The sequence below is a fragment of the Panthera uncia genome, chromosome X (genome assembly GCF_023721935.1).
Source record: "Panthera uncia isolate 11264 chromosome X, Puncia_PCG_1.0, whole genome shotgun sequence".
Classification (NCBI taxonomy): Eukaryota; Metazoa; Chordata; class Mammalia; order Carnivora; family Felidae; genus Panthera; species Panthera uncia.
The window spans coordinates 10,330,932-10,346,288 of record NC_064817.1 but is presented as its reverse complement, the minus strand read 5'-3'; the positions used below and the strand labels follow the sequence as shown (position 1 = coordinate 10,346,288).

The window sequence follows — 15,357 nt, the reverse complement described above, 5'->3', positions numbered from 1 at the left end:
CAGATATGCTCGCCTCTTCTCCATGATGTGAAATATTAAGGCTGTTGCACCTGAAGGCACTGAGCTGAGGCCACCCACCTTCCATTTGATTTTTGTTGAAGAACTCATTTCCTGAAGCATTATCACACGTTCCCCCACTGTCACTGTGGTTGACATACATGCTTTCAGGGCACCCATGCTCCTGTTTGCACAAGGTAGAAAGTAAAGTTCCTTTAGCAGGGGCCCGGTTACTTTCCTGAGCGTAAGAAGGCTGAGCAAACATTTTCATTTTAAAGGCAAAAAAATAAGTAAAATGAAACACAGGAAGTGAGTCTCCCAAAAACCTCATTTCCCTTCCCTCTCCTGTTTAGTTCACTTTGCCCATAAGACTAGCTCTTGGGTTTACACCTTACTCAAAGTTTAAATGACTAACAGGTGCAGACCTTGTAAAGTGTTTCAGCTAGCTTTCCATGTATTTCTCCCGTATTACAGTGCATGATCCACAGAGCCTGGGACTGTGTTATTTACCATGTAAAATGATGCCTGGCATGGGGCAGACATTCAATAAATATTTGTTGACCAAATGGATGAGTCGGCATCCTAAAGTCCTATGGGAGAAATCCAGGCTTTTCTGTGGAAATGGGAAAGGACTACGGATTTAGCCCAGAGAGTATTGCCAAATTAAAAGATAGAGGAAGCTGGCAAAGCTTGCTTGCCCCTTCTGTAAGTTGCTAGCAGGTTCTCAGTAGAAATAAGGCAAATCAAGCTGAGGGAAAATTAGGAAGCTCAGGCCACCTGTCCTTGAGCCTTGGACAGATAGCTGGGTCCACGGCAGACTTTTCTCACATTGCTAGACAGATGCAAATTAATCACTTAACTTTCCATTGGAAAGCTCCTTGATTCATGAAGCAACTACTGGTTCATAAGAAACTCGGTGTCAGACTTGGGAGTTCATTCCTAGGGAGAGATTCTTGAGGGGAAAAAAAGCCATTTGAAGAGGAAACGAGTTTTCAGGTAGAAATACAAATTTTAATGAGTGATCCGCTTACCTGAAGCAAAGATTACCAATGTACTATTTTGGTAGAGTTGATTCTAATGGTTACAGTCATATGTCTTTCTTGGAGAGGATGGACAAGGGGATGCTTTGTGTTTTTCAGGGTAAGCAAGGGAGTCTCTGGTATATTGCTATCATTCCTCTGTTAGGGACTACGTTGAGCACCCTCTATGTAGCACACCACAAAACCCAGCAGAGGGGTAAGACCTGCGGTGGGTTTTTTTTTTTTGCATTAAAATACTTAATAAGGAAAAATAAAAATTTAGTGATGACAGGGTGCCTGGGTGGATCAGTTGGTTGAGAGTCCAACTCCTGATTTCAGCTCAGGGTATGATCTCAAAGTTCATGTGTTCGAGCCCGCTTTGGGCTTTGTGCTGGCAGCATGGAGCCTACTTGGAATTCTGTCTCCCTCTCTCTCTGCCTCTACCCTGCTCACTCATGCTCTCTTTCTCTCACTCTCTCTCAAAGTAAGTAAACAACATTTAAAGAAATCTAGTGAGGACAGTGATGCTCTTAACAATCATAATTCTCTGAGCGCCTGCTGTAGGCCAAGCACTCTTATTGGTTTACAGTCATGGAATACTCTCACGCAAGGCAGACAGCATTCTCTCTGTTTTTGAGCCAGCCAGAGTGAAGCTTAGAGATTAAGCCATTTTCCCAAAGCCACAAAACCTTTATTTAAGTGACCCAAGTTAGATTTGAACCAAACTTTAACTGGTGTCAGATCCATTTATTATTTTCCACTCTACTACATTTTCTCCTCAGGAAAAATTCTTACTAATTTCTCATCCTCTTTTGTCTGTGAAGTCAGGAGAGTGGATTATAGACACTTTAGTTGCTTTCTAAGGAAAGCAGAAATACCTCTTCCATTTTTCTTCAGAAATCCAGACTTCTCATGACTTGTTCTTTTAAGAACTCCTCTAGCCTCCCGTGGTAGCCTCACAGAGTAGAAGCCTCACAGTGTAGAAGGGACCTGGGTGGTAGACGTAGTTTACCCATAAAGAGCTATCTGACCTTGACTAAGTTTCTGGCCTCATTCTCCACCTACCCACAGCCCTATCCTGCTCAAAATTTTTATGATTCTAAACTGTAAGTGAAGGTGACCAACTTACAGGATTTCCTCTTATAGGCCAATTTGCACCCTTTTTTGTTTTTAAATAGGCTTCACACCCAGCTTGGACCAACTGTGGGGCTTGAACTCATGACCCTGAGATCAAGACCTGAGCTGAGATCAAGAGTTGGACACCTAACCTACTGAGCCACTCAGGTGCCCCTACACTCTTGAATATAGTGAAAACTTTCAATGCAAGTAATAATGCTACTTAAAATAGGAACTTTCTGGCAATCCAGGTATATAGGTGAGATATTTACTCCCCCCATTGGACTTTGTCATCCAACATCCTAGAACACAATCCACTCTTTCCCCCAAGAACATAAGAACAGCCTTACGATATAATGTAGGTTTGTTGAATCTCTCCTCTGAGTTGTACTTTGAAATATCTGAACCATGTGACATTCTAATGCCAGGGAGATTTGATAGGATACATCAAGTATCAAACAAGTGTGTCATCTTCAGCCACCTAGACCTTAAGTGAAATTAGCCTGGGGGCAAGTTAGAAGTCAAGTTAAAAGTGCATCATTAATACAACCCACAGATGGAGAGGGGAAGGGAAGAGTTAGGGAGTTAGTGGATTTAAAGACACTGCCAGGCTGGTTGTCTGACCAAGAAACCTTTATCATTGTGGGTTTTAAACCCTGGTGGGCATTAAGTGTCATCTGAAGGGCATATGAATGCAAGTTCTCTGGCCCTCTTGATAAGCACCCCACATAATACTGATGCTGGTGTCCTGGAGCAAATTTTAAGAAGCACCACTTTAGTATGTCCCAACGGATGACTCTAATTACTGTCACCATGATAGATTAAAAGGAGAAAATTTTTGAAAGGGAAATGATTGAGAAAGGGGTCTTCAATTTTTCAGTAATGCTAACACTCTTTTTGGGAAATACTACTTTCTACTTGATACCAGGGCAGGACAATTAGGCTCAAGTAGGGTTCTGTGTGACTGTACCAGGGGCTGTGAGACAAGAGGTGTGAATTGTGATCCTCAGTCACAATAGAGAGGCATGCTGGTCAAGCCAAGACAGTGAAACCAAGCTTAGTCCTCTGGCAACCAAGAATATGGTGGGTGTGTCCAGGAAACTGGGATAGATGCCAAGCAGGGTATGAGGACAGTTTCCATGTGCAGCAGAGAGGAAACCAAATCCATGCCTATTAAAACACATGAACATGCAAAGGTAGTCAGGGCAGTGGCAGTGTGTCGGGGCACCACTGTCCCTAGTCTCTGGACTAGAAAATGAGCCACTGAGAAATTTCAAAGGAAGTTGGGGAGGTGGCTGTAACATGCATTGGATGAACCTCTGCTATAAATTTTGAGAAGCTCATGGTACTTGTCAGGAAGGAGGACAGCACAGAGGAGGACAAGCACCAGGTCCATAGGGAGAAGGAATTAGTGTTACAGAATTCCACCTGGGTTGTAATCTAGCACATCCATTCAGCAGTTTTTGACAAGTGTTTATTGGGCACTGTGCATATCAGACACTTGAAATAACAGTTTCTCTCTTGAAGGAGATTTTTAGTTTAATATTATCAATTTGTTATTTCTATATATATATTCTTTTAATGGAATATATCCCAAGAGTTTGCATTTATTCTTCAACTTTTTAAAATTGTTTCCAAACATCCATTTAAAGAATCTTTCCAGACTATGTCAGTGAGACATACCTTAACTGAATTAAGCAGAAGTCTTTTAATTACTCCCTCGGGGCCTAGATAAGTGCTCACACTGATTGGTTAGAACAGATGACATACCCTTACAGACCTAGATCCTGAGCAGGCCCTTTGGGTGTATAAGAGAAGTAGGATTTGTAGTAATCATTTGATGCTCCTGAATCAAAACCCGTGGTACCCACAAAAGGATCTTGATCTATGGAGAACAAAAATAATTGGTCCAACTTTGGCAAGGCAGGCAAGGAATGAAATTTTTAAACTCATCTTTTGAAAGCTTTGTAATTAAATGGCTGCTTTGAACTCATTCATCATAAAAAGTGTAGGCGAGGGTCCTGCTCACTCCAGCCCTGAGCTATTATTCACCTAATCTGTGGGCAAGCACAGGTGTGGCTGTATGGAGGAAGGCCTTCCACATAAGTAAGGATTGCAAATTCGTGGTGTGTAAATTATTAGGAGTTCAAGAAAGTTCCCAATGCATATCCTTGCTCTTAGCTGCTACCTTCTCTTAGCTGTTACATATAATAGACATTTAGTGAGAGGCTCCCATGACTATTAAGATGCAATCCTGGTGAAAGAATGATGTTTTAAGGACCGTTAGTCATTTCCTCTTTTACATATTTGAGCTGATGGATTCTTACATTCCCTACCGATATCCCCTAGAGCAGACTTTGATACTGACACTATTAAATGGAAGGATGAAACTGGATGGAAAACACGGCTCAGAATAGTGTGGCTAGGGCACCAGAGATCAATCGTTTTTCAGTATTGTTAGGGCAGAACGTAAACCCCATATTGGTTCTAAGCAGTACAATTAGACTCTATCCTCTTAGTCAATTTCAAAAAAAAAAAAAAAAAGAAGAAGAGGACCTGTTTTTCCCCGTTGACCTTGGGGTTTGGAGGAGATAAATTGCATCACTGCTGGTTCATCAGCAGTTCTCCTTTCCCCTAACGAAAATGCCAGTGGCTGACTAGGAAGGTCCATGTTTACCAAACATTATAAAGGCATCAGAAAATACCCATATGCATTGAGCAATACTAGCTGAGAAGGACAGAAATACAATATCTGTTCCCATCTGTGCCTGGTCCTTTCAGAAAATGTGCACACATATGGTTAGCCCATGTTAATTAAGTCCAAATATGGATTGGATTCAACTTGGAGAGCAGCTGATAAATCTGTGGCTAAAACTTTTCCAAATGCTTTGATATTTCCTGAACAAAAATGTTTTGAAGGTGTTGAATAGGAGAAGGCTAAATTGGACACCACCGGAAAGAAGAACTCAAAGTATCGAAGACTCAACTAATACTGTTCACATTTTAGTTACGTGTTAAATTTCAAAACCATTTCATATCTAGAATTTATTTATATACCCAAATATTCATGAAGACAAAATGTTATTAGGTCTGCACATGAGAATAACGAGAACTGACATGTCCATGGTTGCTATATATCTAAAAGTACTGTATAGTAATTTTCTTAACATTTTGTTTGGGATTATTTTACTTTTGGCAAAAGAGAACAAATGCTTGTGAACTGCAGATATGGTTTGAAGATAACCAAAGTTGCTTTGTATCTGCTAACATCTGAGAGAAAAATTGTGCTACTTTGTTGGTATTTTACTTAAGAGTTCTATTGTGATCAGTGGTAGAGAGTACTGGCTGCTGTTTCTGGTGGGAAAGGTTGGAGAGAGAACGGAGCCCTGGTCAGATGGTAGGATGCTCCATCGTTGACCAGGTAACACTTTGAAATCCAGCACAGTTCCTCAATTTACTTTTAACTGGCAGATAAAGAGGAGACCTGAGCCTTATCTGAAAGAAAATGCAACTATCCCTTCTGTCATGAGCTAAAGGTCTCCCAACAGGAGGAAACCCAAGGCAGGGAGGGGATCCATCTGCTTGAAACTAAGTATGGAAGGTGAGTGGAGCCTGAGTGTTAATGGGCACTGAATAAGGAAATGTCCATGGGTGTGGGTTAGGGAGAATGGGGAGAGCTGTCTCCCCCCTATTCTTCCCCTTTATCCCATAGCCAACTTGGGGTTATTATGATATCCATTGCACATTTAGTATGAATCTGGAACTGAGAAAAATTGCAGATCAAAGAAAGGTTAAATGACTTCTCCTGGTCACCTAGTAAGATTGAGTTTGAATCCAAGTCTTCCTAAATCTCAGAACTGATGTCTTCCCCACCCCCATAGCATTCTGTGTGTAATCCCTACTAAAATGAAACATCAAATAAAGCATTTGTTTTACTGTCCTTTGGAAGAAATGATCAATCAGATATGGGATGGCCTTGCTCCGAGTGTATGTCATGTGTAGAACTTTATAATTCAATACATCCTTAACTGTCTTTCAATGACTGTCCAGTGATAAATGTTGTATATTCTTCAGTACAGACATTAGTTTGTAATTTTAAATGCCACAAGCAAGGATAGACTTGTTGGAGAGACTACTGAACTTTGAGGATGTATAATTTTTTTCCCATTTTAAAATGGCCTGCCTTTCCTTTGGATTATGTGCTTTGAGAATGTGCTCGAATAATTCATATGTCTCATAGGAGCCCTGGTGATATTATATGTATTTATTTTGGGATTAATGCCATCCAGGGAGGCTTTCAAAGACAGCACTATGGACCAGGCAGGAGCCCACGTCAACATAAGTTGAACAGACTCACTAGGACCTCTGAATTTCCTTTGGCTTCCTGCCACAAGATAATTCAGGTAATGAGTAATAGCAGATCTACCCTTCAACTCCACTGGCTCAACTACACCGGGTAATTTCCTTTAGCCTACATATCTAGTTAATAATTGTCCCAGCCTACCATCTTTGTATAATTGTCTAAAAGTATATAAACCCATAATTCTTGAATACATTCTAAAATAGTATCTCATGGATACTCCTGCTGAGTGAATCAGAGGGTATAAATGATCTAATTTGCAATCGTGAAATTTCTCAATAGGGAGTTTGGTATTGAGTATTTGTCATTGTGTAAACTACATACTGCATATAAGGCTGCCTCTTAAACTACACGTAGTCCATTCTTCCCTGCCTCACTCCAAAATCAGGTTCCTCTTCTCAGGAGTTGAATATTCAGTTTGTGAGAGAAAGATCCAAAGATCCAAAAGTAGTTTGAGAGAGGCACCTTAAACTTCAGAATCCTCTTTTGCTTACTCCCAAGCCCCAAGGGACACAAAGGACTCACTCTTATTTCTTCATCCTGAAGGAATTTTGTGGTTTGGGAAGGAGATCATTTTGAGTTATAGATGTATGCTAGAGCTCCAAGGAGCCTCAGATTTTATCTAATCTTTTCTAGTTCAATCTCATGTTATGGACAAGGAAACTAAGACTCCGAATGACTGATGGGGTTAGAGAGGCAGTTCCATGAGCCTGGAGGATACAGTAAATGATGCAAAGAAGTGTGGAGTTCCTGATGCCCTGAGCTACCTTCTCAGTATTCTGTTCTTTGCACCATCACCTTCAGAGCAAACTCTGATGAATGTTAATGAAGTGGAAAGTTACCTCCAAGAGGAGGAAGATCTACTGGTTGCCTTGTATTTCATTGCACAACCCCCTCTTTTCCTTCAAACAAGGGTAGAATCCTTACTCTGTTGCGTTTGAACCAATATTATGCCCTTAAGTATATGTGTATTTCTGAACCCAGTCAGGAGCTTGACAGAGCTTTCCAGCACTTTAAGAGAGTCTGTCATATACAGAACACACTTTCTAGACTCTAATACTTCTACCCTCAATGTTGCCTTTTTCGAGAGCCACTCTCCAGAAATACCTTCTTTTTATTGCTTAGCTCCTGATGAATCAACCAGTGTTTGTGTATGCCACTGCTTCCCAACCTCCCAACCTAGCTTGCCTCTAGGAAGAATGGAATCCTTGTGGTTTCCATGGCATTTACCAGCACTTCTCTAAAAACTTGCTGCTTAATTCTGATGTGGGCGCTTATGTTACAGTCATTAATTACTGCATTAAGTCAAGTCACAAAAGTAATGAGGATTTGGGCACAGAATTGGAAAATGAGAATGTAATTTTGCCTGGATTATAGGATATAAAGATAAACACGGTCCACATATGCACAAAGAAATCACAGCTTTCATAGCTGTCTTCTAACAGGAAATATGGGCTTATGTGCCTCATCAAAATTGAGAGTAAGATAATAAAAGTATCCATTGGTAACATTTAGGCAGGTCTTAGTTCACTGCATTTTATTTCCAGCTCTGACATCTAAATAGAGAATTTTCTTTTTTCCTATGCCATAAAAATCATCCTGTAACTAAAGTTAGAATCTTCTGAAGTTCTTGCATCAAGCTGCAGGCTGAGTCAAGGATAGGAGGTTATGTGAGAAAAGTTGGCCTTTTATATGTGTGGGTAGAGTTGGTCATTAGATAGGATTATTTGCAGAACACCGTTGGATGTCTGTCTAGAAATCTACACTCCACCTACTCTCAGTGGTGCCTTTATCATCAGAGGGAGAGGCATGTCAATCGCCAAGAGTTCTCTATTACAACTCAAGTACTACTGGGAAGGTGGAACACTGAATCATTCACACCTAGAATTATGAATCAAATCAAGAGAGATTAACAAGCAAATCACCTCCAGTGCCATAAAAGAATGAGTTTCAGGTCAGATAACATTTGATGATGAGGGGAACAGATATCTTGGTGATAAGGGGTACTGTTGTGGAGGAGCAATCCCATAATTATTTATGGTTTGGAGGAGTCTCTGGAGGGTAGTATAAAGCCCATAGGTACCTGGTCAGTCAAATAAGAAGACCCTGAAGGCAAACAATATTTCCTTACCAACTTTGCCTCAGATATACCAATTCTGGAGGCATGCAATAAATATAAAAGCAAAAATAACAGTTGGAAGATGGTAGCTTCCTTAAGAACGATAAGGACCATTTCCTCTAAAGAAACAAACAAAAAAGCTGAATACCCCAATACATGAAACATGCATACACTTTAGGGAGATTCAGGGACCCCCTGGAGTTTTCACCTAGCCCTCAGGTTAAGAACCCTACTCTATAGGGTCACATTCCAGGAGTAGGTCCATCCCATCCTTGTCTGGAATTTGTAGGGAGTTATCTTGATCATTTAACTCTTTGTCTTAGAGGCTGGAACAAAAAACACTATCATTAATTATAAGAAAATACCAAGAGCCCTAGAGTATATGGCAATGCCACTTTTGACCTGTATCCATATAATATATATTGTATTCTACTAACGTTCTTAACCAAAATCATCTTTTTCAAAGCTGAAAAAAATAGAAGTTCAGAGAGTAACAAATCTCCCTAGGTCATACAGCAGGTTCTGAGGCCAGAGACTCAAGCCCAGGGGTGTTTTACTCTAAAACCCTTGTCTACTATAGTATCAGAAATAGCCAAGACAGCATTCAACATCATAAGTTTCAGAACACAGCAAAATGAAAACTGGGAGATGAAGAACATCTTGGGACTAGAGTGGAACATACTGTAAAATCAAATCAGCAACATAGTGTTGGTGACCAAGCAGATGTCTACTAACTCTAGTGGGACAAAAATGTATGAAAGTAAAAACAGTGAGGCAATTCCCTCCATTCTTCCAAAAATGGTAGCCGTTTGTTTATAATGTTAACAAATGTAGGGAAAAGCTACTGATTTAAGATGTAACAACTGTGATTTAAGTTATATAAGGAAGAGTTTCTGTACAATGCTAGACTAACTTATTATAGGATCCAAAGAGAGAATATGAAGTCTCCTTTTCTAAAGGTCTTTAAAATGAGAATGAGTTCTCAACAGGTTGCCTGAAGGTAGGGAAGTTGACTTAATGACTTTAATGGGTCTATTCAGCCCTTTGGTCCCTGGGATAGCAAAATTTTTCAGAAAGTAGATATGCTATATAAGCTACATATGCTATATAAAACTGAAGAGCTTTGATTCTTGTCCTAGCTTTCCTATTTATGGGCTCCATTATTTTACCTCACCTAACTTGCTGGAAGAATTCACTTCCTCATTGGTAAAACAAGGTGTTGGATTAGATATTTTGCAATATAATTCCTTCAAATTAAAAAAAAATACGCCTATGGTGCTATAAAAGTCAGAATGCTGGCAGAAAATTTTCAGAAGCAACGGGAAGTAAAGGAAGAAAATAAATATTAGCAAAGACATTGTGGACAAGTGAGACAAGATGCTCTTCTCCAAAAATACTCACCCTCTCCTTTTTTCTTTCATATTGCATACCCTATGCCATGGTGCCCTGACTTCTACTGCAATTCATTACATTCAATTCAACAGATATTGTTTGAGCAATAATATATACAATACTCAAGGCTCACCTCACTATTCCACTATGGATTCAGGCCTTTTTAAGTAACATGAATTTAGAATTTGACTATCTCTGAAAAGAATGTACAAAGCAGGATGTGTATCTTTGTTTACACTTTGGTCAGGGATGATCAATACATAATGGAGTGGGTCAACAAAAAGACTTAAAAAGAAAACGGAGTAAGATCAAACATATTAGGGAAGTGAATATTAAAGAAAAAATCAGAAGAGAAGCATACAAAAATAGATTTGACACTTTTTCACCAGTAAAGACTGTGTCTTGCAACACTGAATAGAAATTTTCTAACAAGGAACTAAGACTTTTAGTTCCTATTTAAAAAATTTGTTTGTGGAACCCTGGTTGGCTCAGTTGGTTAGGTATCCAGCTTGACTTCAGCTCAGGTCATGATCTCATGGATCATGAGATCGAGCCCTGCGTTGGGATCTGTGCTGACAGCGTAGAGCCTGCTTGGGATTCTCTCTCTCAATCAATCTCTCTCTCTCCCTCTCCCTCTCTCTCTCCCTCCCTCCCTCCCTCCCCTCTCCTCTCTCCTCCCCCACCCCAAGAATAAACAAATAAACATTAAAATAAAAATAAGTATATACAAGATTCACTTGATTCTTACCAAAAAACTTCAAGTGTTTGAATCTGCAGGACACTTGTGGAGTTCTGGTCTACTCTCCCCTCTTTTTTAAACTGCTGCCTTTTGGGAAACTTCTTGGGAAGTGTGATCTTGCTCGTTATGGCATCAATGGACTGCATAGTTCTCTTTGGGTTTTGTTTGGCTATCAAAAACTTAGACTTTGGGGGCGCCTGGGTGGCGCAGTCGGTTAAGCGTCCGACTTCAGCCAGGTCACGATCTCGCGGTCCGTGAGTTCGAGCCCCGCGTCGGGCTCTGGGCTGATGGCTCAGAGCCTGGAGCCTGTTTCCGATTCTGTGTCTCCCTCTCTCTCTGCCCCTCCCCCGTTCATGCTCTGTCTCTCTCTGTCCCAAAAATAAATAAAAAACGTTGAAAAAAAAATTAAAAAAAAAAAAACTTAGACTTTGGTTTCCATGTGGGAAGCTACAAAGCTAAGGAAGCATGGGATTGTTCATAGATGAAATGCTATCATCAATTTGTTTTAGGTTTCAGAAAATGCAAATGTAAAGCATCACCACAGAACATTATTTTTTTAATGTGAACCAATGTTTAAGTAATTACTTAAATGTGTAGGGTAGAGACAATTCATGTTATTTTTGGTACTTCCGTTGTATCCCTTCCTTGTATCTTTCTTAACTCTCTTCATCCTGATTTCTCATGTCAGGCATCCAATTTTCTCATTCTCATTATTCTTCATAGACATTAAATGTACTATCAGGAAGAAAATTTCCTATCAGCTCCTTACAGGTTAGTGTGAATTTAGGTCAATGGATTCCCTCTTCCAGGGGTATTTGCATTGTAAGCCTGAGTAGAGGGAAAATCCTTCCTGATGAAACATCAGCAGGGATCTTTCCAGCACCTTTAAAACATCAGAAACTGTCACCCGCAGGGCCTTAAACTTGAGTTGGACCTCTAGTTAAATCGAGTCCAGTGACTCAAGTAAACAAGTGTATAGGTGTCAGTCCCCAAATTCTAACAATATTTGAATGACATTCATTTGCAAAGTTAGAGCCATTTTTCTTTTCCTTGTTCCTCATTTATTCCTATTACTTAATTTATCTTCTATCTGCCTGCCTTGTTAGACTGGAGCCCTTCCAGGGCAGGGATCATATCTTATTCAGCTCTGGATCTCTAGGCCCAGCACAGTGTCTGGCTCATTGAAAATCCTTCCAGGCAAATAATTAGATTCCTGTAGTTCAAATCTGCCAAGAGCCGTGTTTCTCTAAAATGACATGCTCAGTTCTACACCAAGGATCTTTCCTCTGATTTCATAGAACACCCACAATGAAGGAAAAGTCTAAGCCAGCCTGCCACAGGACAAACGCTACCCAATCCAAAACAATTGTGAGGATATTTCAGAGCTTGTAATATGCTACGCTGGGAACGAAAGATAGAAGAATTGCCTCTGGATCTAGGTCTGGGAAACATCTTCTTCATGGTTCTAGAATGGAAAGGCCTTCACAGAACAGAAAAAAAAACCCTAGTTTTATTTCTGTATTGCATGATGCCAGGTATTTACTAGAGCACATGCCACTCAAGGCCCAGAGGGTTAGCTGGAGCAGCTGATACCCCGTGCTGCTTTTTATAACTCTCCTCCATAGCACCACGCTCTACATATGTCCCATTTCATCAGGTCACATCGACTTAGGTTGTGCCCAATACTGCATCTTACACCAAACACATCACCATGTAAAATATTGTGTGTTTCCTTAAAATCTTTAGAAAAATAAAAATAAAAGTAAAGTTCCTTCAAAATAAAGCAGAGGATGTTTCCTGGTTCTTCATGTAAGCAGTGACTTTGCCAGTTGTTACAAATGAGCAGCCTCTTTCATTCCACAAGACATTGGGTCTGTCAGCCATTAGCAAACTGTGAAATTACTAGGTTAAGAATGGAATATACAGTACAGACTTAAATTGTATATAGAGTTGTGAAATGAGTTTTTTGATGGTGGTAAGTCTACAGACTTTTGAAAATTATTTGCAAGGATAGCTGCCCATTTTCTTTATAAGATTGGAGAGAAAGGGGGAATTCTATAAAGGATCTTTAAAACATCACTGCTTGTTTAAAGTATTAAATATCTCTCATATACAATACACCATCTTGGACCTTTGGGAGGAGTTACAAAAGGCGCAAAATCCAAATATCTTGGCTTTAAAGAGCTTACTATTTAGAAAGAATGTTAACTTTAAAATACAGGCAGCCACCATTGCATTTATTGAGCACATACTCTGTGTCAGGTACTGTGTCAAGTATTTTTATATACAATATATCAGGGATTGGCAAATTACAACCAGAGGGCCGAATCTAGTCCACCATCTGTTTTTATAAATAAAATTTTATTGAAACACAGGAATACTCAATTGTTTGAGTATTGTCTCTGGCTGCTTTTGTGCTACAATGGTAGAGTTGAGTGGTTGTGACAGAGTTGAGACAGTCTGGTCTACAAACTGAAATACTTACTGTCTAGACCCTTACAGGAAATATTTGCTGACCTCTCCTCTACATCATTCATTCTTACAAGAATACTTAGAGATAAATTTAGTGTTTCCCGTTTTATAATTAGGTAACTGAGGGTTACAGGTTATGTAGCTTAGTAAGTGGCAAAATTTGTATTTGATTCTAGATTGTATGATTCAAAAGATCTATTCTTATTCTAAATTCATACACAAAAATAGCCAAAGCATGAGGTAGGAAGAAATAAGAGCCTTACAGATTCACAGAGAAACTGTTACTAGTGTTCAGAAAAGAAAGATACTATTTTGAGTTTGGGGTGATAAAGATTCTGGAGAAGATTGTATTTGAATGTAAAAGCAAAAATGAATCTCAGAATTTGCTACTCCCAAGCTCAAGCCCAAGAGAAGTTAAGAGATCAAGGTCATGTGATTAGTTAGAGGCAGATCTGAGATTAGGACCAGTTTTTCACTCACCCAGCCCAAAGTATACTGTCACTGACCATGCTGAGCCATTGAATGTTTTTGTATGTGTGGTTACATGTTATAGAATGGCAAAACTACTTGAAGTGGAGAATTTGTACATTATTCTCAATGATTAATTGAACTAAAGGCTTGTACTCCTTTTATTGAAGCAATCAAAAATACACATATACAGGTATTTACATGATATCTACCCACCGTCCTACCAAATATATTTTTGTTGTGGAGAATCACACTTCTGAGACCATAGGAATCTCTGGCATTCTCACCAGTTTTAAGATTCAGATGATAACCAATTGACCACAAAAGTCAAATATTTATATGCATGTTGCCCTCCAGAATCAGACAGCTCTAGGCCAGAAGGAAAATGGAGAAGTAGATAGGTGCAGCCAACGGAAGCTTACCTGATACTGTAGAGTACTTTGCCATTTTTTGAAATTCGAAGCAATTTGTTGTCAGTGGTGACATCATGGAAGTTGGCACCCTTCTCATTGGCAAAGAATAAATCTGGTTTCCAAATGGAGTCCAGCATGGATGGGTCCAAGTCCAGGGAATCATCAGGATACTCGCTATATGCCAGCCGTGAATCATTCCACTGTTGTCTCAGAAAAATATTCACTCGGTAGTCCTATAGAAACCCCATGTATAAGAGTTACTTATCACCCAGTCTTGCATAAGAGGTCCATCTACACTTCCCCCTCATTCCTCCCCCTGATTTTGTGCAGTATTGGTGTCTATATGAACCAGGCTGTGTATATCTTGGTCAAAATAAACTACTCAGTTCTATTAGGAGGGGAAACAGAGGGGAGAAAAGAAGAAGACCCAACCAAACCAGAACACTAATGAAATAGGTTGACTTCGTTGAATTTTTTCATGTTTAAATTATTCATTCTGAGAGGAAATAATACTAACTCAAGCTGATTTTTCCACAGAGAAAGGTAACCATGAGTACAGAAGTCAGTGATGGCAGATTGTCAAAACTGATTCCTTTTCCAAATCAGAAACGACATGATCTCTATTCTCATTCTGCTCAGATGCTCTGGGCAGAAGGAAACCCACTCTGTACTTTTGGTAGTGGAAATCTTATCATAAAACTTTGACATGATGGGACAATATTTTTACATCCATCTATATAAATATTGAGATGCTTCGTGTTGACAAGATAATTCCATCATGCTACTTACTTTTAAAATTCTTAAATATTTTCTCATTTCTCTGAATGGGTTGTAGCTACAGTAGTTGACTTGAAACTTCATCAATACAGAGATCTTTTTCATTTTTCCTAGTCTGAACACCTTCTGACAAAGGTGCTCCTCCCTGTGAGAGACTCAGGTACACCCTGTCATTCCCACTTGATCCAGGAGTATACTTCCTTGCCAGTAAATCAGCTTGGGGCAGTGACTTCTCTCCTGGGAATTTCTACTCAAAGATCTTTTGGTTCATGGAAATGGTTGCTTTGCTTGGTAGAGCAGACCCCAAAAGAGGCTTTAATGGTGTTCCGTAGCCATGTGGGACTATGATTCAGAGCTAATAGTTGTCCACTCTTGACACTTAGGGTCATTTAAGATGATATATACTCATTCCTTCTTGCTCTCTTTCCTTTTCCTTTTTTCGCCATTTGCTCCATCTCCACATCTTTGGTGCTTGGATTTTTGGT

General features: G+C 39.7%; 1 protein-coding gene across 2 annotated transcripts in view; it reads right to left on the bottom strand.

Annotated features, from left to right (window-relative positions):
• GLRA2 (glycine receptor alpha 2) overlaps positions 1–15,357 on the bottom strand; it is a 183,464-nt gene that overhangs the window by 118,471 nt on the left and 49,636 nt on the right. For both annotated transcript variants that reach the window (XM_049643470.1, XM_049643469.1), the window contains exon 4: positions 14,105–14,328. In XM_049643470.1, coding sequence (XP_049499427.1) covers positions 14,105–14,328 — 224 coding nt within the window. The remainder of the gene's footprint in view (positions 1–14,104; positions 14,329–15,357) is intronic.